Below are 22,330 nucleotides of genomic sequence, written 5' to 3'. Positions count from 1 at the left end.
TTTCAATATGCCTTATCTTATCTTAAATGAATTATATGAAATATTTACAATTGTTGATTTGTTGATTTTAAGGCAAGCTATATCTGCACAGATATCCTCACAACAGGGAAAGTGTCTCACATAAATATTTTACTAAAGTTTGAGTGAATGTAGTTACAGCTGATGTAGTTATTTGTAGCTAACGCAAGGTGTCGCTATTTTCCCCAACCGTTCTTGTAAAGCGCTAAAGTACACTTCACAAAGTTTGTCCTTTTGCGGATACCGTAAACGGAGTAAAAAAATAAATCATGGCGTCCGACAGCGACAGCGATGAAGATTTTGTGACTTACGGGACTCCTTTGGAACCTTTGGAAGAAGGTGGGGTGAATTTTATGATCTCGGTCATCTGTTTACTTGCATTTAAAAAATCTCCCAGGTGTTTAAAGCAAAGCGTTACTAGCTGCGCCGTTCGCAGCGCTACTTCACTGAGTTCAGCTAACGAGCAGCTAGCTAAGCGCAATCATAGCCTCCTAGTTTGAAACCCAGACCTCATTCAAAAACCCTTTATGTTAATGTTGCTGATTAAAGTAGTTGAACATAACTACTGAATACAGTGCCATTTCTCATCTCTAAAGTTTCAGCACTATCAGGTCTTCAGTTCGGCCTCAAAGTTGTAGAGAAAGCTGCCATTTATTTTTTCCCCTTCAAATCTGAAGCTGCAGTGTGTGTGATTTGTGTGCTTACTGCGGTAAAGACTATACTGTGGCTTTGTGCGACATTGTGTGTCTTAAATATCGTTACAGGATGTAGATTATTTTTAGTGTGTTTAATGCGGGAAAACAAAAAGAAGAATATCAGTAAATGTCGTTACTAGTTGGAGGAAAAAAGAAATTGTATTACACAGACTCTGGTGTAGTGGTTAACTCATAGCGCAGTGTGAGCCTACCCTGGGCTCCGGCGGTGGACCCGCTGGTTCTGCATGGTGCTGGGCTGTGAGCGCGGGTCCCACTGAAGGATATTGGACCTTCCAGCCACCGTCATGAAGTCTTTTTCTGACTGTTTGGTCAGAAACATGCAAACGGGTAACCAGCTGAAGGTCATCTTATAGCAGAGCTCATCCTGCTCCTCACACAAAGGAGCAGATGCCGATCTTGGGTGATGACCTTCTACGGCTCCATCTCCTGGTATCTCCTCCACATTCTTGAGACAAAGATGATACACATGGAGGAGCTGGACTACCTGTGCAACCCAAATAGGATACAGACACCATCTCAGGCTGCCAGCAGTGACAAGTGGTGATCATCGGTGACGCTAGCAAAAGAAAGAGGAGAGAAAAGGAGAGAGCAATGGACTGTGCCCTCATCTGCTTTTTGGGGGGTTGTCTTGTTGTTGCCTTTGCTTCATTTTTGACCAGTGTATAAATCAGCAATAAATTACTTCCAAATCCTTATAGTTTACTACAACCTCTGTTTTGTACAGAATTGACAACAATTTTAAATGTTTTCCCATTTCAATGTTTACCATTTAAAAATTGCCGTGTTTTCACAGACGAGCCGCTGAAGAAGCCCGTCCCGCTCCACGATCAGACGGTCAAAGATGAGAAGGGACGATATAAGAGGTTCCACGGAGCGTTCACTGGAGGCTTTTCAGCCGGATACTTCAACACTGTCGGCTCAAAAGAAGGTGAGAGACCTCCTGTAGAGTTCACACATATTTTAGTTAATGTGATATTTATGGAGCGCTGCATGCAGACGTGTAAGGGGAGGTGGTGTCCCCTCATCGTAAAGCTAACGGTGTTTGGTTCAGTCCAGCCTCTGATTTTGAAGTTGGCTTTAGAGCAGACCTGGCTGCTTTGTAGCTGCGTGTTGTTTTCTCTTTTTTGTCCTCCACTTTTGTTCCATGTTGCGATGCTGGCGTCCGTCGCAGATGTTGTTCTGCAAACAGTGAAACCGCTTTTTCAGCTCAAGCATTTTAATTTTGATTCCATATCTTGACATTTGGCGTCCCCGTGTCTTTTTAGGCTGGGCCCCGTCAGCCTTTGTGTCGTCACGGCAACAGAAAGCTGAGAAACACCATGCCAGGCCAGAAGATTTCATGGACGAGGAGGTACAACCACCCAGAGAGAGGGGAAGGTTTTTTATTCACATGTAAAAGAAAATCTGGGACTTTATCCAAATAACGTCAAATACCCTAAAATATCAAATAACATTTTATACGCTTCTGTCAGAGTAGCTGTCTGATGTCTGGAAATCATCTAAAGCTGATTTTATAGCTTTTACGCTGCAGCGTTTGAGTGCTTGGTCTTTCCGGTATGCAGAACATGTTTCAGAAGAGACGTGAGGAGGTTTGAGGTTCAGGTTTAGTGGAGCTGATGCACATCGTTGTTGGTGTTTGTCAGGATTTCAGCGAACACGGCATCGCTCCCAGAGAGATCACCACCAGTCAGGAGTTCTCGTCCAGCCGCAGAGACGAGGCCGGAGAGAAGGCGAGAGCCATCAGCGCTCAGGCGGCTCTGATCCCCGGAGACACGCTGCTGGAGGAGCTGATCGCACCTGCCAGGTAACTGCTGCCACACCCACATCCCACCAACTGTGTCCCAGCACCCTGCTTCTGCAGCACCATCCTTCCCTCTTTAACAGTTTGCAGAGTGAATTTGCTCTGAGGTGTGTTTGTTTTGTCTCTCAGGTCTTCCATCGGGGTGGAGCTGCTGATGAAGATGGGCTGGAAGGAAGGTCAGGGCGTCGGGCCTCGTGTGAAGAGGAAAGCTCGCAGGCAGCAGATGGGTAAGTGTGTCATCTTTACAGGCACAAGGTTGCTTGACCAATAAGAGAAATTCAGGAGTTTGTAAAGGGTAAAATAATCCCTGTGACACTTGACTTAGGGCGTTTTCACACCTGTAGTTTGCTCACTGTGATCTGATTCATGTGAGTTCGGAAACTTGAAGCTTTTTCCCGTCTTTGATGTCTTTTCACACAGAATAAACTGTGTCAGTAAAAACCATGTGAGCACATTCACTCTGAGGCTGCCGATGAGGAGGTGGAGTTAGCTTTGGTGTCTTGGATCATTTAAAACCAGAACTTGAAAAAATGAAATACTGAATCAGTCCACTCAGCGTCTCAAGTGAAGATTCGCAGCAGCTTTGATGTTTGATGCCGGTTTTTTAAATTCTGTTTTTCCTACTTCCCCTTATGCTGTGTTTCATTTCAGCATGAATCCTGTATCTGTCTGGTGTTAGTTATAATGTGTAAATACTGACACTTTGTCCTCCTGACAGACGGTGGAGGTAAAGTTTACGGCTGCACGCTGCCCCCTGCTGGTTCGGAGGAATCGGAGGTGAGTGCGGCTGCTTAGACAGAATATTTTAACACAGAACCTGATGGAGGACGATCTAAACTGAATCTGAAATTCATAATGCATGCTGCATAATGAATCTGAAATTCATAATGCATGCTGCATAATGAATCTGAAATTCATAATGCATGCTGCATATTTTCACCTGTGCGTGCATGAAATCTCTCTGCCTCATCAGGATGACGATGAGGAGTTTGCCCCAGAGAACGTGACCTTTGCCCCGAAGGATGTAACTCCGGTGGACTTCAACCCTAGGTTGGGAGTTCAGGGTTTGGGGTACCGCGGTCTGGACCCGAGCCTGGCGTTGCTGGGTCACGGCACGGCTGAACACATCGATCTGTTTAAACCTCAGTCTGAGACGAGGAATCGCCTGTTCGGAGACACAAAGAGCAGCTCGAGGAGAGGAGGAGTGGTCGGACAGGTGAGCCCACAAAACCCAGAAGTGTTTTTGGTTGTCTTTTTTAAATACAAAGTGTTTGGCTGCTGACCTTTGACCTGCAGGCCTTTGGCGTGGGTGCGTTAGAGGATGACGATGAAGACGTGTACCACAGAGACTCCATGTCCAGATACGACACAATCCTGGGAGAAGAGGAGCCGGGCGACAGCCTGTACGGCTGGACGGCCCCGCAGCAGTACACTAAGAAGAAAGGTAATGCTTCCTGGGAAAACCTGGAACGTTCCAGGCATTTTTTAAACCAGTCATTAAGCTTTTTCACACAGAGAAGCTCTTTGTCAGTCAGCCTTATTTTAGAGCAGGGAAATCATTTTTAATACTTTCTCCACCAGAGAGGTGTATTTTTTAGTTTTTTTTAATTATTAAAGAATAATGTCTCTCTCTCTTTTGTCCATGAAAAACTGAAATGAAAGCATTCATGAAGTAAGATGGAAAATTATTTGGATTTTATTTTTGCTTCCAGTCAGAAGTAAAGATGCTTCGTATCTCGGCAAAATCCTGGAAGGATTCACTCTGGCACAGAAACCCCTCGAGGAAAAAACAGTGAGGAGCTTCAACATATCTGATCTGATCATATCTGTCCTCATCAGTACCTGGACACACCCCTCATGTTTCTGTATCTCTCTGTAGATCTTCCCGCCTCCCTGTCTGCCTCGCGATTATCGTCCAGTCCATCATTTCCGTCCTTCGGTCGATGTTTCGCATCTTTCCGGGGTCAGCCCCGCGTTGGCCGAGGCTCTCCGGGTGTCCAAAGGCCACATGGTCAAAGAGGAGCCCCAGCAAGCAGGACGCCACCAGCTGGACTCTGGCCAGAGGAGGGCGCTGCTGGGAGAGGACGCCCTGCAAGGTAAGAGATGGCTGAAAAATGAAGCAACCACAGAAGTGCAAAAAACAACAAATGAGGAAAATTAAAAACGGTTGAAACTATATGTAGTTTTTCTAGATTAATTAAAAATGTAGGATAATCAGGACATCGTGTCCCATTCTGATGGCGAGTGCGTTAATGCTGCTGGTGATGTTTTCCCAACTTCATCCCGATCAGGTCCCAGTTCGGTCATGGAGCTGCTGAGGCCCGAGGACAGGCAGCGCCTGCTCAGCTTCCGCAACTCCTCTAACCCGCCCTCGGCCAAAACCTCCACCCCCGTCTCCGGTCATGCCTCGCAGACATCAGGGAAGTCTGCACAAGTGCTGCCTGCCTCCTCCGGCCTCCAGCAGGAAGCTCTGGCAGCGTGGAGAGGCATCCAAACATCGTCACAGACCTTCAAACCATTTGAGAAAAACCCCAGCAAGCAGGCACGCTACGAACTCTACCTGAGCCGTCTCAAGCAGGGAGACAATGGTACGAGGCTCCGCCCTGCAGGTCCCATCATGCACTGCAGGATCCTTTGATATAGTTGGTACAGTTTTAGTTAAACCACAAAAACCATCATTAACCCTCTGGGGTCGACGAACGCGTCGGCGCGTCAAAATCACATGACCAATTTAAGACGTCACAGCTACAAGATGCAGCGACTCTGAGTCGCCATTTCAACTTGGGTCGAAAGTGCAGACTTCAAACTATATACCAGTTTTTGAATTGTGTCGATGGGCCACGTAAAACCAGAGTTATGATAAAAAATACACGTGATGTTTTTTTCTCAACAAAACAGCGGCGTTTACAGCAGGAAGAACGGTAAAAACGGCGTTTTCTACAGACAGCGCTCGCAAACACTCTCCGCTTACGAGTGAAGAAAGAAAAAACACCCCTTCCCTATTTGATGTTAGAGTTTACCATGTCAGCCAATCAAAAAAATGATATGGTAACATGTGGCACTTGGTTGCTTAGGGAGAAGGGGAAGATTTAGGAGTGACACCTGTGAGAGAGAGAGCGAGTTTTCATATGTGAGACATTAGTGACGTTTAGCGTGTTTGGAGGCTGTAGTTAGTGTGTTGTGTAGTTATTGTCTTGTATTGTGTGTCAGTTATACTGCTGAATGTCACATTTGCTCCAAAAACGCCACCAAAGGCAGATTCCAGTGTAAACGCTGTTCCCACATGGAAAACGGGACTGATGCTCCTCCTGCTGTCAGACCTGCAGGTTTAGGCCGGTGCTGTTCTCCTCTGTCTTATACTGAACACAAACTATTTTTTTGGACCGGCACAAATAATTTGTGTCTTCTTATTTGATGCAGCACAGCTGATTGTTCTGTAAATAGATTTAAATGGTTATATAAACGCCTGAGGCCTTGGCTGCATTTTTAGGTGAATAGTACCATATAACTTTGTTGTTTGCAAATCTTGTGCATAATTTTTAGAAATGTACAATTTCTATTTGCATTTCAAGTTATGAAAATGATTCGTTAAACATGTTTGTGGGTTTTACAGTAAAAAATAACTTTTTTCTACTCGGATTTTGAATTATTTGTCTGAATTTAGATCATTTGTTCTAATATAGTTTGCCAAAATGAAAAAATAACTCAAATTTCAGATATTTGAGGTTGTGCTGAAAATAATGATACCAAACAAGGCAAGATAAACAGTTTTTAACGGTGAAATATAGAAGTAAAATCAAGTAGTCAAAAATGGCCAATTATACCCTGGACCCCAGAGGGTTAATGCTCCTACGTGTCTGAGCACGTGCGTATATGTGATTACTGGCTAACACAGACGCTGGATTAAAGCTCCCACATTAGAGACCGCCTGGATATTAAAATGTAAAAATCTTCTGTGTGTCCCTCAGACGCTCTGGAGCAGAGTCTAGACCCGGGAATGACAGAGTGGGAGCGCAGCCGGGAGAGGGAGGAGTTTGTCCGAGCTTCTATCTTGTACCGGCCCACCTCCTCCTCGCTGTCCTCCCGCTTCACCAGAGCCAAAGACCAGGAGGACGATGACAGCGTGGAGGTCAGCCAGGACCAAGAGGTAGGACGCCACCTGGTGCTGTAAAAAACCACACCCCTACACTGCAGGTAAGCTCAGGAGTCACTGATGCTTTCTTTTGGTTGTCAGGGAGACCTGGATGACAAACAGTCTGCAGTAAAGATGAAGATGTTTGGAAAACTGACCAGAGAAACGTTCGAGTGGTATCCTGACAAACTGCTCTGCAAAAGATTCAACGTGCCCGACCCCTACCCCGGGTACGGCACACAGATCGGACTGAATCAGCTCTAAACAGAACGTCGAGGTTAAATCCAAACTCTGCTGAGCTAAAGTCTCACTGTGATTGGTCCTGCAGGTCCGGTATTGTGGGTCTGCCCAAAGTGAAGAGAGACAAGTTTTCAGTCTTCAATTTCCTGACTGTGACTGAGAGCAGAGAGGCTGCAGGTAACTTCATTCACACACAGGAGGCGCTAAAGAGTTTTAACAGGCAAGCAGTAGAATATTCTGTAAGAGAACTTTAAGCCCCTTTTCTTGTTTCTTTAACTTAAAAGCTTGTTTGAATCCATGTTGTCTTTACTGCCACCCACAGCACCCACCTGTAATAATGCTCAGTATTATTTTAAACATAAAAGATGTTCCCAGGTGTGCTGAGAGGGAAGATCAGACCTTCAGTATCAACTTTTGCCTGCTTGGCTTGTTTCTGTCGGCCACACGAGCAGCTGTCAGTGCACGAAGCAGTTAAGCAGTGTTAGCTTTGACAGCGAGACGTGAGCGAGCTCCCAAGCTCCATTTACACATCGATGAGCCAAAGCGAGTAAATGTTTCTGACTGCAGCAGCTTTATCACATCCTGCCCTGTCACAGTCACACTAAACCTCAGTAAAGTAGACAGATTTTTTTTTCAGCACAAATGAAAGTTAAATGTGTTTTTAAAACTCAAGTAGATGAAAACTGATCCGAACTCATTTTTATCAAAGAATATCTCAGTGTGACTGAAGAGTTATGTAAGAATTTATTTAAATGTTTTAAGGATTAAATCTGCTGTTCCTCAGACTGAGGTTTGTTAACCAATCAGGATTTATTTAGGATAAAAAAGTAAAGACAGGAAAACTGAAGTGATTGCTTTTATTAAATTGATACTTTCTTTCCGTTTTTTTCCTCCATGAATTTAAGTTTCTTTGTAGCCTTAACACAAATTTGATGTTTTCTTAGTTTCCGTTTAACACCACAGTGTTTGTGCTCACAGATTAAGCTCATTGTTTCTCTTCAGCACCTCCAAAACCTCCAGAATCCGGGAAGAAGTCCAGGTGGGATGTCTCTGAGCAGAAGGTGGAGAAGAAGAAGGAGGACCCGCTGGGTGAGCTTCTCAGTGCTGCACGCAACCAGACCGAGACCAAAGTGGAGCACACCCCCACGCCTGCCTTACCTGCTTTACCTGCCTCAATCAGCAGCAGCGATCAGGCTCCAGGAAGCAAACCGGAGGTAGTGAAAGAGCAAAGTGTCCAAACCAGCAGGCGAGGAAGTCCTTAAATCTAAAGAGTTTATCCTTCCTTCTACAGATAAAGTCATCAGAGCAGCAGAGCTCAGAGCTGAAGAAAGAAGGTGATGAAGAAGAGGAGGAGGAGGAAGAGGAGAGCAGGCCTCCCATGGATCTGTTTAAGGCCATCTTTGCCAGCTCCTCTGATGAGAAGTCCTCCTCTTCATCAGAGGGGGAGAGCAGCGATGAGGAGGAAGAAAAGGTGACAAAGGAGGATGAAGGAAAAGTGGACTCGGAGCCACTGAACCTCTTCAGCACCACCGCCTCCTCCTCAGCCACCGCCTCCTCCTCAGCCACCACCTCCTCCTCAGCCACCGCCTCCTCCTCAGCCACCACCTCCTCCAGTCACCAAGCAGGTACTCTGAGTTTGCTGAATCACCTTAACCTTTCCTCTAATCTCACGTCCCTGTCGAGCATAACTCTGTTAACTCTTTTCCTCTCTGCTCCTTCAAAAGCAGCAGTTTCCACTCAGGCCTCCGAACAGGAAGAGGAGGAGTTTGGGCCGAAGCTGCCGCCTCCCTCGGCTGCTCTGAGTGAGTGTCACCCACCAGATCAACAACAGACAGCTCAAGTTTATTCACCGTGACCCAGTCACATGGTTTCCCTTGCGTGGACATTGTTTTTATAGATACAGCAGTCTCTCTGTGATCAGCTCAGCTGGGTTACATTCGTGTGAATCGATCCACATTCAGTGTGTAGAACTAGAGCGTCTGTTCATCGACGCTTTCACTGCTCCTCTTCTGCTTCTACTTCATTAAGTGCATCCTGCTTCGTAAAAGCGTTGCTGGAGGATTAATAACCTCTGCCTGTTGTTCCTGTGTTTAGTCAGAGGGGGCGCCGCCTCCATGTGCCCTCCAATCAAGGAGGTTAAAACGGGCAAGAAGAGCAAAGAGAAGAAACACAAGAAAAAGAAGCATTACAAACACAAGAAGGAAAAGAAGGTAGAAAACGAAGAATAAGGATCAGATCAGATAAAATGGCTCCTTCCTCACGCTGAAGCTGTGACTTCTTTTTTCTTTGCAGAAGAAGAAACACAAGAAGCACAAGCACAAAGAAGCAGCCGAAGAAGAGCAAGGAGGAGGAGCCGGCGAGCAGGAAGGTGAAGACGGACAGGTGTCGACAGACGAGCTGCTAAAAAGGTCAGAGGTCACCTGTCAGAGCATCGAAAGATGACCCTGATGGAGTGGGAGACATTTGGAAATTAGTTTGTTATAAAGTGCTGATGTAAGTCGGAAGCTGTGTATGCAAAACAATCATTATTAACAATATTTAGAGTTTTTTTCTCTCTTTTTTTTGTTTCCACCAAAACGTTTTAAATCCGTAATCCATCGCTCACCGACAGAAACGCACTGCGTTCAATTAAGAACAGAGTTTGTTTTCATCTGTTCTTCTGATTCTGATATCATTTTTATTTATCAGATCTCTTAGAGGGGGGAGTGTTGTGTTTACGTTTAGTAAACAGATGCTTTTATTTTTAAACACTGAATTTAGTGTCGTATGCAAAGCACCTCGAACCGTCTTCTTCACTGTCTGTGTGTTTGTTTTCTCTTCCAGACTAAAGAGCATCCGCTCCCATCAGATGTGGTGAATCAGTTGGAGGTCTGTCCTCTGTGAGGACCGTCAGTCAGCTGATTGTTTCACCTGACAGATTACCTGCTGTGTAGTTTTAGGTAATAACAAAAAATCTTTATAACCAAGTGTTCTGTATTTACTGACCTGCTGGGAAACCTTCAATCACACGAAAAACTGACGTTTTGTGTTTAAGTGAAGAACTCTCTCTTAAAGGAGGTGAACATGTCACTGTCACAGTCTGTTTCCATTCATCGATTGCAAACGATGAAACCTTAGGTTACACTCGAGACCAAAAAGGCCACATTGGGCAGAAAAGACGTGTAACCACGATTACTATGGAGAAGGAAAGGAACAGCTGATTTGGGTTGCTGTGGTAACATTCCTGCTGCCCCGTATAGATTCCTTCGTTACCAGTTACATTGTAAGAAGTTTATTGATATTGACACAAAGAGAAAACTGTGATCTTTTAGAACTTTTGCTACATATTCTGATGATTTCAGAGACTTCTGTGTGTGACGTCGTTTAAGCTTGACATTGATATAATATTACAAACATTAATCCAAGATTACAGATTGGTAAGAAATGCGTTACAAATGGATGTATGTGTCACAATTACTGGATTCCACGTTTCACCACATCTCAGACAGAAGCAGTTCTATTTTTTTTTTCATCTTTATTTAATCAGAAGGAAAAATATCCTCATTTCCAAGAGAGACCCGGAGGAAGAAGCAGCACAAACAAGCTCTTTGTTAGCTTGTTTCACAGTTTGTGAAACTGTGGAATGAAGAATATGTTGTGTAAATGTCACTTGTGACTTTGAGCTACACAGTCGACAGGTGAAAGTAAACATGGACAAAACCAGTAATAAAAGAGTTTCATTATTCTATAAATCTTTGATCAGGATCAATAATCAGGATTTATTCATTTCAAATTATACTGTAAATCTATAGATTTAAGGCTGCAGACCCTGAATTGGGATACAGCCGGATTCCTTAAAATTCAGGAAAATGGAGGACTCATATCAGGGCCGCATTTCAAGCAGCCTTTGAATTGGGACAGCCTTCATTGCGCCGCTGTGACGTAATCTGCCTTAAGATGCGGCCTTAAAGGCTGCAGACCCTGAACTGGGATGCAGCCTTTGTCAAACACAGCTTTAAATGCAAATGAAAATGTCTCTCATACATCTTTCAGCTGTTTTACTTTAGAAAGGGAGAAAAGTTGTGCATGAGTGTTCTTGTTCCTTGTTTCATGCTCCACTGTGACAAAGTCCAGTCTGCATGTTCAGTCTGTCCATCTTAGCTTTCGAGGAGAGAAACTCAACTGTTTCTTAGATTTTCAGAGTTGTTCAGTTCATACAGGAACTGCAGCTTACAGCTTGAAGTGTTTAAAGCAGCGGTGGACAAGTCCAGGCCTCGAGTTCCGGTATGCTGCAGGAACTCGAGGCCTGGACTTGTCCTGCAGGTTTTAGATATCACCCTGTGTCAACACACCTGTATCAAGTGATTAGTTCATTCCCAGGCCTCTGGAGAACTTTAAGACATGTTGGGGAGGTTATTTAGCCATTTGAATCAGCTATAAATTATTGCTCATCAGATTCTAACAGCTAAAAACATGACTTTAACCTTAATTGGATAGACTATATCGAATATATTCGAAATCAACAATAACACTTCTCAATATTGCCAATAACAAAACTAAAAAGAGTAGGCCAAAAAACTGGGCCTATAAAAGAAGACCTGTTACAGAAGAAAAATTTCAGTATAAAACCTGGTTTAGCAAATCAGAATCTACTAAACCATAAAAATAAAGATGTCTGACTGCAGGGGCTAGTTTGAATAATTTTAAAAGTCATCAGACAGAAACAGGACCTCGGAGTAAAAACAAGACAGATTCATGCAAAGTCATTTATTTCTATGGTTTCCATGAGCAAAGGAAGCACACTGTGAAATATCCATCAAATGTTTTTAATTTCATATCGTTCACAGAAACATTAGATAACACTGACAAGAGTGACGATGTCAGCACCAGATTCAAGTCAGCTTCACTTTGATAAAATCTGAAATGAATTTACAATAAATATGAAACTGGTGAACGTAGATAGAAAACAAGACCGAGGCGGTTGTCTGCTGCAGTTAACCATGTACTACTTTTGGTTTTTTAGGGGGTGGACCAGTGTCACTGTCAGTGCCACAGTCAATGTCACTGTCAGCGGCACCGGCTGTGGCACCGGCTTTTTTAATCTTTTCAAGTTTTTTAATTTCCCTAAATTTTTCTGCCACAGGTTTGCTATTAATGCACAGTGCACCACCAGGCCTTTTGAACTGTGATGGTTCTCTGTTTGAGTCACCAACACACATCCAGTCTTGAGTTTCAGAAACACACCATTTGGAATGATCACTTCCATGATCCCATTTCCATTCCATTCCAGTGTCTACTGACATGATGGTGACTAGTTTGTTTTTTCCAGTTTCAGAAGGCTCTCCACGGTCGCTGCGCCAGGTCTGGATGTATAAATTGGTATTTAGTGTGTCAGCAATGGTGACATAAAGATCTCCGACTGCAAAAGGAAAGACAAACACCAAGAAACCATCAGATAGTTTTAAAATAACAGAATAAAAAAAGAAAAGTGTTGCTTACAACAACCCTGACTCGACTTTCTCTTTCTGAGAGTTTATGGGAAATTCCAGCTCTTCTTATTTAATCATTTCTTTTACAAACATCAGACCTCGTATGATCCCTGCTGCTACACTCCCCTGCACTAACTCTGCACTGAGGCTGGGTCACGCTGACACCTTAATGAAAGGTTTCCATGGCAATACAAACTTACAGCACAACGTGTGTTCACAGGATTTATTTTTCAGCTTCCACAACATTTTCATACCAGGATCATTTTTTAATTTTAAATGTGAGTTATTTTTAGAGTTAAAATCTAAATGAAGTACATTTTGAACAGAACTACTCTGTAAAGTTAGATCTACTCATAACCCAGCTGATGTTTCACAGGCCAAATCATTAGAGGGTTAGAATAAAGGACTGTGTTAGGTTGGACGTTTCACACCTTGTAAATAAGATTCTCAGCTCTTTGGTGGGAAAACTACAGAAAGTCACAATTATTTCACACAGGAAACTCACAGTGTGGTTTTAAGGGTTTTTTTCTAAAACGAATGAAGCAGAAATCTCACCTTCAGGATCCCTGGTGGCTGAGGTTTGTTTAACAAAGCGTTTAAACTGCAAATTACCAGCTGACCGCAAGTCTTTGTTATAGGGCCGCGCTCGTGGTACGGGGGAAGAATCTGTGAGTCTCTTAGCATTGTGTTCTTCAAATTTATAAGCATTGATATCTTTAAGATGTTGAGCTGAAAAACATCAAAATGAGGGATGTACATGTTACTGTGTTAAGACTTCATATACACTCTACACATGAAGAAATAACTTGGACATGCTCTTACCTATTTCTGCAGACTCTGTAGATTTCAGTGTTACACACATAAATATCTGTGCATTACATTTCCCATTTTTAGGATAGAAATTATTGCTTTCATGAGAAAAGGGGAATCTTGGTGTGCTGTGTAAAAGCCAGACTACATTGTCCTTATCTATCATCACAACTCCTGCAGAACAAGAACATGAAAGAGCACATGTCATTATTAAGAAGAGAACATCTGCTGAGTGATCTGAGAATAACAGCAGCTGTGGTTCTGATGCTCAGAGGTGAGCGTGAAGGAGAGCGCATTTAACTCAGGTGTGTTTTTATTAGTATTTATTGTGTTATTTTTATTATTATTAAAAAATTATTTCTACCCACCTTTGCTGTGGCCATGGGTGGAACTTACACTATTTGATGTTGGTGGTTGGTCATTGTATGCAATGAATCCAAAATCTGATGACTGCTTATCCTGAAAGAATCCACAAAAACATGACATAAATTATGTCTTTCCTCAAAGAGCATACACACTAATAACAGAAACTCATGGAGTTAATCTCACTGTTTCAAAGTAGGGCTTCAGGGTATTTGCCAGGACACCAGCTTGGTTGTTGACATCCTTGTTATTCTTTCTAAGGTTCTGGTTGGTTGAATCAGTGTAAACATAGTTAAACCCGTTTTTCACCTTGTACAAAATAAACCTGGTGATGTCAGAGACAAGTCAGTAAATTCAAAGATCACAATAAATGATGAGAAGCTTAACTGAGCATGGAAGAAGAAAATAACAAACTCTGTTATACCCGAGTCTCACAAGCACCTGTATGAGTAAGCAGAGATATGACTGAAAACCTTTAACTATGAATAACACAGCCTTTTATGAATAGTATTTTCCACAGGCTTCCTCATGATGCTAAAATGTGATGAAGCTTATGAAACTTTGCAAAGTGTTTTCTTTCCATGTTTCCTCTTTTGATCAATAAAGTGAGAATAAGATGAGTGTTAAAAATAGATGTGCAGGGCTGGAGAAAGGAGGCAAGTGTCACAGTATTGTGTTGTCTTCAGTGTTTTAATGCATTAGGTATGTCTAATGTCCCTGTTTTAACTTCCCATACTTGGAAATGACGTTATTTATGAAATGGAAATATATAAAATAACTGATAATAACAGTGTAAAATAGTGTTACAGTGTCTGAACATCATCTATGACTATGTTGAAACGCAGGTGTAAAAGGTACCATAGCGCAGCTTTGAAGCACTTGAAGACCAAAGTTACTAATGTATAATTCAGTATACATGAATGAATAGCTCAAATGTTGTCTTACCAGTCTACATCTTTATCATCTTCATTTTTACAGGATATAGCGCCCTCACAATGTGAGCCAAGCAGACCAACAGTGAGGACAATCATCCAAAGGACTTCCTGAAAGAACATAATAATAATAATAAAAATCATTTTAATACATCATCTTCCCTTTACATGAAAAAAAGAATTAGCCCACTATTACAGGCTGCAGTGTCTTTACAGGTAATAACATAATTCAGTATCACAGCATGACTTGAGTTCACAGGTTATTCTGTGCTGCACCAAATGTGTCACCATCCTAATACAGACAGAAACCAACTTACCATCAGGCTGAGTGAAGAGTGTGTGAGTCCTCAGCTGAACTGACCCTTAGTTATACAGCTCCACAATATGATTTGCATTGACCCATGGTCAAGAATTTTAATACCGTTGGACTTTTAAATATATTGTATTGATAGGAAAATGAATAAAAGAGGAGTTTCTTTGTTTTGTATCAGACATGACAGCAAACTTCTTTTCTTGCTGTCAAACTAAATACTTTATTAGATTTTACCCATGGATGTTTAATACAAGCATTTTTTTCCTACACTCCTGGCAACTACAGTGTTACAGTTTTTAGCAAATATTACTCCAAGTACTACAGAGCTTTATTCATCCCACAATTGTTGATTAGTTGCTTTAACAGCTGTTTTCCAACAGCTGGTTGAACTGACGGCCATCATACTGTACATGTGATCAATCGATGGTTTTTTTTGTCAGATTTGGAATCAAACAAAAGTATAAATCAAAAATATTTTTTTCAAAAAAGACATTAAATACCACCATTGGTGTGAGCAGAGGTTATGCAAAACCTTCAGGAGGGTATGATGATATAAATGTTAGTGGTTATTGAGATGTGACCTCACTTCCTGTTTAGAGGGTTAGTTGCTGATTTTGATCAACCATAATGTATAAACATTACAGCCATTTAACACATAGACCTGTATCCCTGGTCTGTTGCCGGGTGTTTAGCCAGTCTTGTTTTATCACTCATCAGCAAAGCTGGAAAAAATCAAGACTTCACCTGCAGCAGGAAAAAGGAGACAGATTCTCTTTTTTTTTTTTTGCCTGTCCCATTTGGTTCTTTAGCCGTCAGAATTGTTGTCTGAAGACCAACAAGGATACCCGATGGATTTATTTTGCCAAATGGATCATCGTGGCATTGGCGTATTGGTCCATTTGATCGACCTTTGTTTTTATTATTTATTTTATTTTATTTTCAGATGTTACAGACGGGACAGACATGAGTGAGAGATAGGAAAGGGAGAAAGAAACAGAGAGCCATCACAGTTCAAAAGGCCTGGTGGTGCACTGTGCATTAATAGCCAACCTGTGGCAGAAAAATTTAGGGAAATTAAAAAACTTGAAAAGATTAAAAAAGACAGTGCCGCTGACAGTGACATTGACTGTGTCACTGTCAGCGGCACCGGCTGTGGCACCGGCTGTAATCTCTTCAAGTTTTTTAATTTCCCTAAATGCGTCTGCCACAGGTTTGCTATTAATGCACAGTGCACCACCAGGCCTTTCGAACTGTGATGGTTCTCTGTTTGAGTCACCAACACACATCCAGTTTTGAGTGTCAGAAACACACCATTTGGAATGATCACTTCCATGATTCCATTTACCTGCGGCAGTGTCTACTGACATGATGGTGACTAGTTCTTTGCCTTTTCCAGTTACAGAAGGCTCTCCACGGTCGCTGCGCCAGGTCTGGATGTATAAATTGGTATTTAGTGTGTCAGCAATGGTGACATAAAGATCTCCGACTGCAAAAGGAAAGACAAACACCAAGAAACCATCAGATAGTTTTAAAATAACAGAATAAAAAAAGAAAAGTGTTGCTTACAACAACCCTGACTCGACTTTCTCTTTCTGAGAGTTTATGGGAAATTCCAGCTCTTCTTATTTAATCATTTCTTTTACAAACATCAGACCTCGTATGATCCCTGCTGCTACACTCCCCTGCACTAACTCTGCACTGAGGCTGGGTCACGCTGACACCTTAATGAAAGGTTTCCATGGCAATACAAACTTACAGCACAACATGTGTGTTCACAGGATTTATTTTTCAGCTTCCACAACATTTTCATACCAGGATCATTTTTTAATTTTAAATGTGAGTTATTTTTAGAGTTAAAATCTAAATGAAGTACATTTTGAACAGAACTACTCTGTAAAGTTAGATCTACTCATAACCCAGCTGATGTTTCACAGGCCAAATCATTAGAGGGTTAGAATAAAGGACTGTGTTAGGTTGGACGTTTCACACCTTGTAAATAAGATTCTCAGCTCTTTGGTGGGAAAACTACAGAAAGTCACAATTATTTCACACAGGAAACTCACAGTGTGGTTTTAAGGGGTTTTTTCTAAAACGAATGAAGCAGAAATCTCACCTTCAGGATCCCTGGTGGCTGAGGTTTGTTTAACAAAGCGTTTAAACAGCGAATTACCAGCTGACCGCAAGTCTTTGTTATAGGGCCGCGCTCGTGGTACGGGGGAAGAATCTGTGAGTCTCTTAGCATTGTGTTCTTCAAATTTATAAGCATTGATATCTTTAAGATGTTGAGCTGAAAAACATCAAAATGAGGGATGTACATGTTACTGTGTTAAGACTTCATATACACTCTACACATGAAGAAATAACTTGGACATGCTCTTACCTATTTCTGCAGACTCTGTAGATTTCAGTGTTACACACATAAATATCTGTGCATTACGTTCCCCATTTTTAGGATAGAAATTATTGCTTTCATGAGAAAAGGGGAATCTTGGTGTGCTGTGTAAAAGCCAGACTACATTGTCCTCATCTATCATCACAACTCCTGCAGAACAAGAACATGAAAGAGCACATGTCATTATTAAGAAGAGAACATCTGCTGAGTGATCTGAGAATAACAGCAGCTGTGGTTCTGATGCTCAGAGGTGAGCGTGAAGGAGAGCGCATTTAACTCAGGTGTGTTTTTATTAGTATTTATTGTGTTATTTTTATTATTATTAAAAAATTATTTCTACCCACCTTTGCTGTGGCCATGGGTGGGACTTACACTATTTGATGTTGGTGGTTGGTCATTGTATGCAATGAATCCAAAATCTGATGACTGCTTATCCTGAAAGAATCCACAAAAACATGACATAAATTATGTCTTTCCTCAAAGAGCATACACACTAATAACAGAAACTCATGGAGTTAATCTCACTTTTTCAAAGTAGGGCTTCAGGGTATTTGCCAGGACACCAGCTTGGTTGTTGACATGCTTGTTATTCTTTCTAAGGTTCTGGTTGGTTGAATCAGTGTAAACATAGTTAAACCCGTTTTTCACCTTGTACAAAATAAACCTGGTGATGTCAGAGACAAGTCAGTAAATTCAAAGATCACAATAAATGATGAGAAGCTTAACTGAGCATGGAAGAAGAAAATAACAAACTCTGTTATACCCGAGTCTCACAAGCACCTGTATGAGTAAGCAGAGATATGACTGAAAACCTTTAACTATGAATAACAGAGCCTTTTATGAATAGTATTTTCCACAGGCTTCCTCATGATGCTAAAATGTGATGAAGCTTATGAAACTTTGCAAAGTGTTTTCTTTCCATGTTTCCTCTTTTGATCAATAAAGTGAGAATAAGATGAGTGTTAAAAATAGATGTGCAGGGCTGGAGAAAGGAGGCAAGTGTCACAGTATTGTGTTGTCTTCAGTGTTTTAATGCATTAGGTATGTCTAATGTCCCTGTTTTAACTTCCCATACTTGGAAATGACGTTATTTATGAAATGGAAATATATAAAATAACTGATAATAACAGTGTAAAATAGTGTTACAGTGTCTGAACATCATCTATGACTATGTTGAAACGCAGGTGTAAAAGGTACCATAGCGCAGCTTTGAAGCACTTGAAGACCAAAGTTACTAATGTATAATTCAGTATACATGAATGAATAGCTCAAATGTTGTCTTACCAGTCTACATCTGCACCATCTTCATTTTTACAGGATATAGCGCCCTCACAATGTGAGCCAAGCAGACCAACAGTGAGGACAATCATCCAAAGGACTTCCTGAAAGAACATAATAATAATAATAAAAATCATTTTAATACATCATCTTCCCTTTACATGAAAAAAAGAATTAGCCCACTATTACAGGCTGCAGTGTCTTTACAGAAAGTTTTTTAATTTCCCTAAATTTTTCTGCCACAGGTTTGCTATTAATGCACAGTGCACCACCAGGCCTTTCGAACTGTGATGGTTCTCTGTTTGAGTCACCAACACACATCCAGTCTTGAGTTTCAGAAACACACCATTTGGAATGATCACATCCATGATTCCATTTACCTGCGGCAGTGTCTACTGACATGATGGTGACTAGTTCTTTGCCTTTTCCAGTTACAGAAGGTGGGCGTTTATCAGCTTTATTAGGGTCGCTGCGCCAGGTCTGGATGTATAAATTGGTATTTAGTGTGTCAGCAATGGTGACATAAAGATCTCCGACTGCAAAAGGAAAGACAAACACCAAGAAACCATCAGATAGTTTTAAAATAACAGAATAAAAAAAGAAAAGTGTTGCTTACAACAACCCTGACTCGACTTTCTCTTTCTGAGAGTTTATGGGAAATTCCAGCTCTTCTTATTTAATCATTTCTTTTACAAACATCAGACCTCGTATGATCCCTGCTGCTACACTCCCCTGCACTAACTCTGCACTGAGGCTGGGTCACGCTGACACCTTAATGAAAGGTTTCCATGGCAATACAAACTTACAGCACAACGTGTGTTCACAGGATTTATTTTTCAGCTTCCACAACATTTTCATACCAGGATCATTTTTTAATTTTAAATGTGAGTTATTTTTAGAGTTAAAATCTAAATGAAGTACATTTTGAACAGAACTACTCTGTAAAGTTAGATCTACTCATAACCCAGCTGATGTTTCACAGGCCAAATCATTAGAGGGTTAGAATAAAGGACTGTGTTAGGTTGGACGTTTCACACCTTGTAAATAAGATTCTCAGCTCTTTGGTGGGAAAACTACAGAAAGTCACAATTATTTCACACAGGAAACTCACAGTGTGGTTTTAAGGTTTTTTTTTCTTAAACGAATGAAGCAGAAATCTCACCTTCAGGATCCCTGGTGGCTGAGGTTTGTTTAACAAAGCGTTTAAACAGCAAATTACCAGCTGACCGCAAGTCTTTGTTATAGGGCCGCGCTCGTGGTACGGGGGAAGAATCTGTGAGTCTCTTAGCATTGTGTTCTTCAAATTTATAAGCTTTGATATCTTTAAGATGTTGAGCTGAAAAACATCAAAATGAGGGATGTACATGTTACTGTGTTAAGACTTCATATACACTCTACACATGAAGAAATAACTTGGACATGCTCTTACCTATTTCTTCAGACTCTGTAGATTTCAGTGTTACACACATAAATATCTGTGCATTACGTTTCCCATTTTTAGGATAGAAATTATTGCTTTCATGAGAAAAGGGGAATCTTGGTGTGCTGTGTAAAAGCCAGACTACATTGTCCTCATCTATCATCACAAATCCTGCAGAACAAGAACATGAAAGAGCACATGTCATTATTAAGAAGAGAACATCTGCTGAGTGATCTGAGAATAACAGCAGCTGTGGTTCTGATGCTCAGAGGTGAGCGTGAAGGAGAGCGCATTTAACTCAGGTGTGTTTTTATTAGTATTTATTGTGTTATTTTTATTATTATTAAAAAATTATTTCTACCCACCTTTGCTGTGGCCATGGGTGGGACTTACACTATTTGATGTTGGTGGTTGGTCATTGTATGCAATGAATCCAAAATCTGATGACTGCTTATCCTGAAAGAATCCACAAAAACATGACATAAATTATGTCTTTCCTCAAAGAGCATACACACTAATAACAGAAACTCATGGAGTTAATCTCACTTTTTCAAAGTAGGGCTTCAGGGTATTTGCCAGGACACCAGCTTGGTTGTTGACATGCTTGTTATTCTTTCTAAGGTTCTGGTTGGTTGAATCAGTGTAAACATAGTTAAACCCGTTTTTCACCTTGTACAAAATAAACCTGGTGATGTCAGAGACAAGTCAGTAAATTCAAAGATCACAATAAATGATGAGAAGCTTAACTGAGCATGGAAGAAGAAAATAACAAACTCTGTTATACCCGAGTCTCACAAGCACCTGTATGAGTAAGCAGAGATATGACTGAAAACCTTTAACTATGAATAACAGAGCCTTTTATGAATAGTATTTTCCACAGGCTTCCTCATGATGCTAAAATGTGATGAAGCTTATGAAACTTTGCAAAGTGTTTTCTTTCCATGTTTCCTCTTTTGATCAATAAAGTGAGAATAAGATGAGTGTTAAAAATAGATGTGCAGGGCTGGAGAAAGGAGGCAAGTGTCACAGTATTGTGTTGTCTTCAGTGTTTTAATGCATTAGGTATGTCTAATGTCCCTGTTTTAACTTCCCATACTTGGAAATGACGTTATTTATGAAATGGAAATATATAAAATAACTGATAATAACAGTGTAAAATAGTGTTACAGTGTCTGAACATCATCTATGACTATGTTGAAATGCAGGTGTAAAAGGTACCATAGCGCAGCTTTGAAGCACTTGAAGACCAAAGTTACTAATGTATAATTCAGTATACATGAATGAATAGCTCAAATGTTGTCTTACCAGTCTACATCTTTATCATCTTCATTTTTACAGGATATAGCGCCCTCACAATGTGAGCCAAGCAGACCAACAGTGAGGACAATCATCCAAAGGACTTCCTGAAAGAACATAATAATAATAATAAAAATCATTTTAATACATCATCTTCCCTTTACATGAAAAAAAGAATTAGCCCACTATTACAGGCTGCAGTGTCTTTACAGGTAATAACATAATTCAGTATCACAGCATGACTTGAGTTCACAGGTTATTCTGTGCTGCACCAAATGTGTCACCATCCTAATACAGACAGAAACCAACTTACCATCAGGCTGAGTGAAGAGTGTGTGAGTCCTCAGCTGAACTGACCCTTAGTTATACAGCTCCACAATATGATTTGCATTGACCCATGGTCAAGAATTTTAATACCGTTGGACTTTTAAATATATTGTATTGATAGGAAAATGAATAAAAGAGGAGTTTCTTTGTTTTGTATCAGACATGACAGCAAACTTCTTTTCTTGCTGTCAAACTAAATACTTTATTAGATTTTACCCATGGATGTTTAATACAAGCATTTTTTTCCTACACTCCTGGCAACTACAGTGTTACAGTTTTTAGCAAATATTACTCCAAGTACTACAGAGCTTTATTCATCCCACAATTGTTGATTAGTTGCTTTAACAGCTGTTTTCCAACAGCTGGTTGAACTGACGGCCATCATACTGTACATGTGATCAATCGATGGTTTTTTTTGTCAGATTTGGAATCAAACAAAAGTATAAATCAAAAATATTTTTTTCAAAAAAGACATTAAATACCACCATTGGTGTGAGCAGAGGTTATGCAAAACCTTCAGGAGGGTATGATGATATAAATGTTAGTGGTTATTGAGATGTGACCTCACTTCCTGTTTAGAGGGTTAGTTGCTGATTTTGATCAACCATAATGTATAAACATTACAGCCATTTAACACATAGACCTGTATCCCTGGTCTGTTGCCGGGTGTTTAGCCAGTCTTGTTTTATCACTCATCAGCAAAGCTGGAAAAAATCAAGACTTCACCTGCAGCAGGAAAAAGGAGACAGATTCTCTTTTTTTTTTTTGCCTGTCCCATTTGGTTCTTTAGCCGTCAGAATTGTTGTCTGAAGACCAACAAGGAT

At 41.0% G+C, this 22,330-nt stretch overlaps 3 protein-coding genes across 14 annotated transcripts; 1 reads left to right on the top strand and 2 right to left on the bottom strand.

The window, feature by feature from the left end:
- The first annotated feature begins 242 nt into the window (after nucleotides 1-242).
- gpatch1 (G patch domain containing 1) lies at nucleotides 243-14,574 on the top strand. Of its 4 annotated transcripts, XR_014275820.1 has the most exons (22): nucleotides 243-357; nucleotides 1,528-1,662; nucleotides 2,000-2,085; nucleotides 2,378-2,538; nucleotides 2,665-2,762; nucleotides 3,254-3,312; nucleotides 3,509-3,751; nucleotides 3,832-3,979; nucleotides 4,248-4,327; nucleotides 4,415-4,631; nucleotides 4,827-5,123; nucleotides 6,504-6,682; nucleotides 6,770-6,897; nucleotides 6,996-7,084; nucleotides 7,910-8,121; nucleotides 8,199-8,532; nucleotides 8,632-8,709; nucleotides 9,002-9,117; nucleotides 9,200-9,315; nucleotides 9,731-9,846; nucleotides 13,366-13,490; nucleotides 14,527-14,574. XR_014275820.1 is itself a non-coding variant. In XM_082527686.1 (20 exons), the coding sequence occupies exons 1-20, from the start codon at nucleotides 288-290 to the stop codon at nucleotides 9,762-9,764; spliced, it is 2,877 nt and encodes a 958-aa protein (XP_082383812.1). In that variant the 5' UTR covers nucleotides 243-287; the 3' UTR covers nucleotides 9,765-9,869. The 4 variants fall into 4 exon arrangements, 2 of the variants coding, with proteins under 2 accessions (XP_082383812.1, XP_082383811.1); XR_014275821.1 differs by lacking the exons at nucleotides 13,366-13,490; nucleotides 14,527-14,574 and adding an exon at nucleotides 12,216-12,390; XM_082527686.1 differs by lacking the exons at nucleotides 13,366-13,490; nucleotides 14,527-14,574 and having other exon boundaries at nucleotides 8,635-8,709; nucleotides 9,731-9,869.
- On the bottom strand, nucleotides 11,639-18,904 carry LOC309703017 (deoxyribonuclease-2-alpha-like; the record flags this gene model as incomplete). 9 transcript variants are annotated; one of them, XM_082527720.1, is made up of 13 exons in its annotated part: nucleotides 11,639-12,305; nucleotides 12,931-13,104; nucleotides 13,198-13,359; nucleotides 13,554-13,644; nucleotides 13,735-13,873; nucleotides 14,494-14,591; nucleotides 16,139-16,279; nucleotides 16,907-17,080; nucleotides 17,174-17,335; nucleotides 17,530-17,620; nucleotides 17,711-17,849; nucleotides 18,470-18,567; nucleotides 18,844-18,904. In XM_082527720.1, 6 exons carry the CDS (start codon nucleotides 14,577-14,579, stop codon nucleotides 11,881-11,883), a joined length of 1,077 nt encoding a protein of 358 aa, XP_082383846.1. In that variant the 3' UTR covers nucleotides 11,639-11,880. The 9 variants fall into 9 exon arrangements, with proteins under 9 accessions (XP_082383846.1, XP_082383847.1, XP_082383848.1 ...); XM_082527721.1 differs by having other exon boundaries at nucleotides 16,139-16,273; XM_082527722.1 differs by having other exon boundaries at nucleotides 17,711-17,788.
- Nucleotides 18,602-22,171, bottom strand: LOC309720402 (deoxyribonuclease-2-alpha-like; the record flags this gene model as incomplete). The annotated part of the gene is made up of 8 exons (XM_082557308.1): nucleotides 21,493-22,171; nucleotides 21,189-21,286; nucleotides 20,430-20,568; nucleotides 20,249-20,339; nucleotides 19,893-20,054; nucleotides 19,626-19,799; nucleotides 18,844-18,999; nucleotides 18,602-18,618 (listed from the first exon to the last, which is right to left on the bottom strand). Exons 1-8 carry the CDS (start codon nucleotides 21,493-21,495, stop codon nucleotides 18,602-18,604), a joined length of 840 nt encoding a protein of 279 aa, XP_082413434.1. The 5' UTR covers nucleotides 21,496-22,171.
- Between the last annotated feature and the right edge of the window lie 159 nt (nucleotides 22,172-22,330).

This window comes from Aulonocara stuartgranti (genome assembly GCF_965226115.1).
Source record: "Aulonocara stuartgranti genome assembly, chromosome: 1".
Classification (NCBI taxonomy): domain Eukaryota; kingdom Metazoa; phylum Chordata; class Actinopteri; order Cichliformes; family Cichlidae; genus Aulonocara; species Aulonocara stuartgranti.
Note: the sequence above shows the minus strand (reverse complement) of the source record. Positions and strands in the feature narration are given on the sequence as shown.

Bases quoted from the DNA above. Each gene is read 5' to 3' on its own strand.
- gpatch1 (XM_082527685.1), top strand. From the start codon at position 288: ATGGCGTCCGACAGCGACAGCGATGAAGATTTTGTGACTTACGGGACT. The intron at 1,663-1,999 runs GTGAGAGACCTC...GTGTCTTTTTAG, and splicing joins CACTGTCGGCTCAAAAGAAG to GCTGGGCCCCGTCAGCCTTT. The intron at 3,313-3,508 runs GTGAGTGCGGCT...CTGCCTCATCAG, and splicing joins CTGGTTCGGAGGAATCGGAG to GATGACGATGAGGAGTTTGC.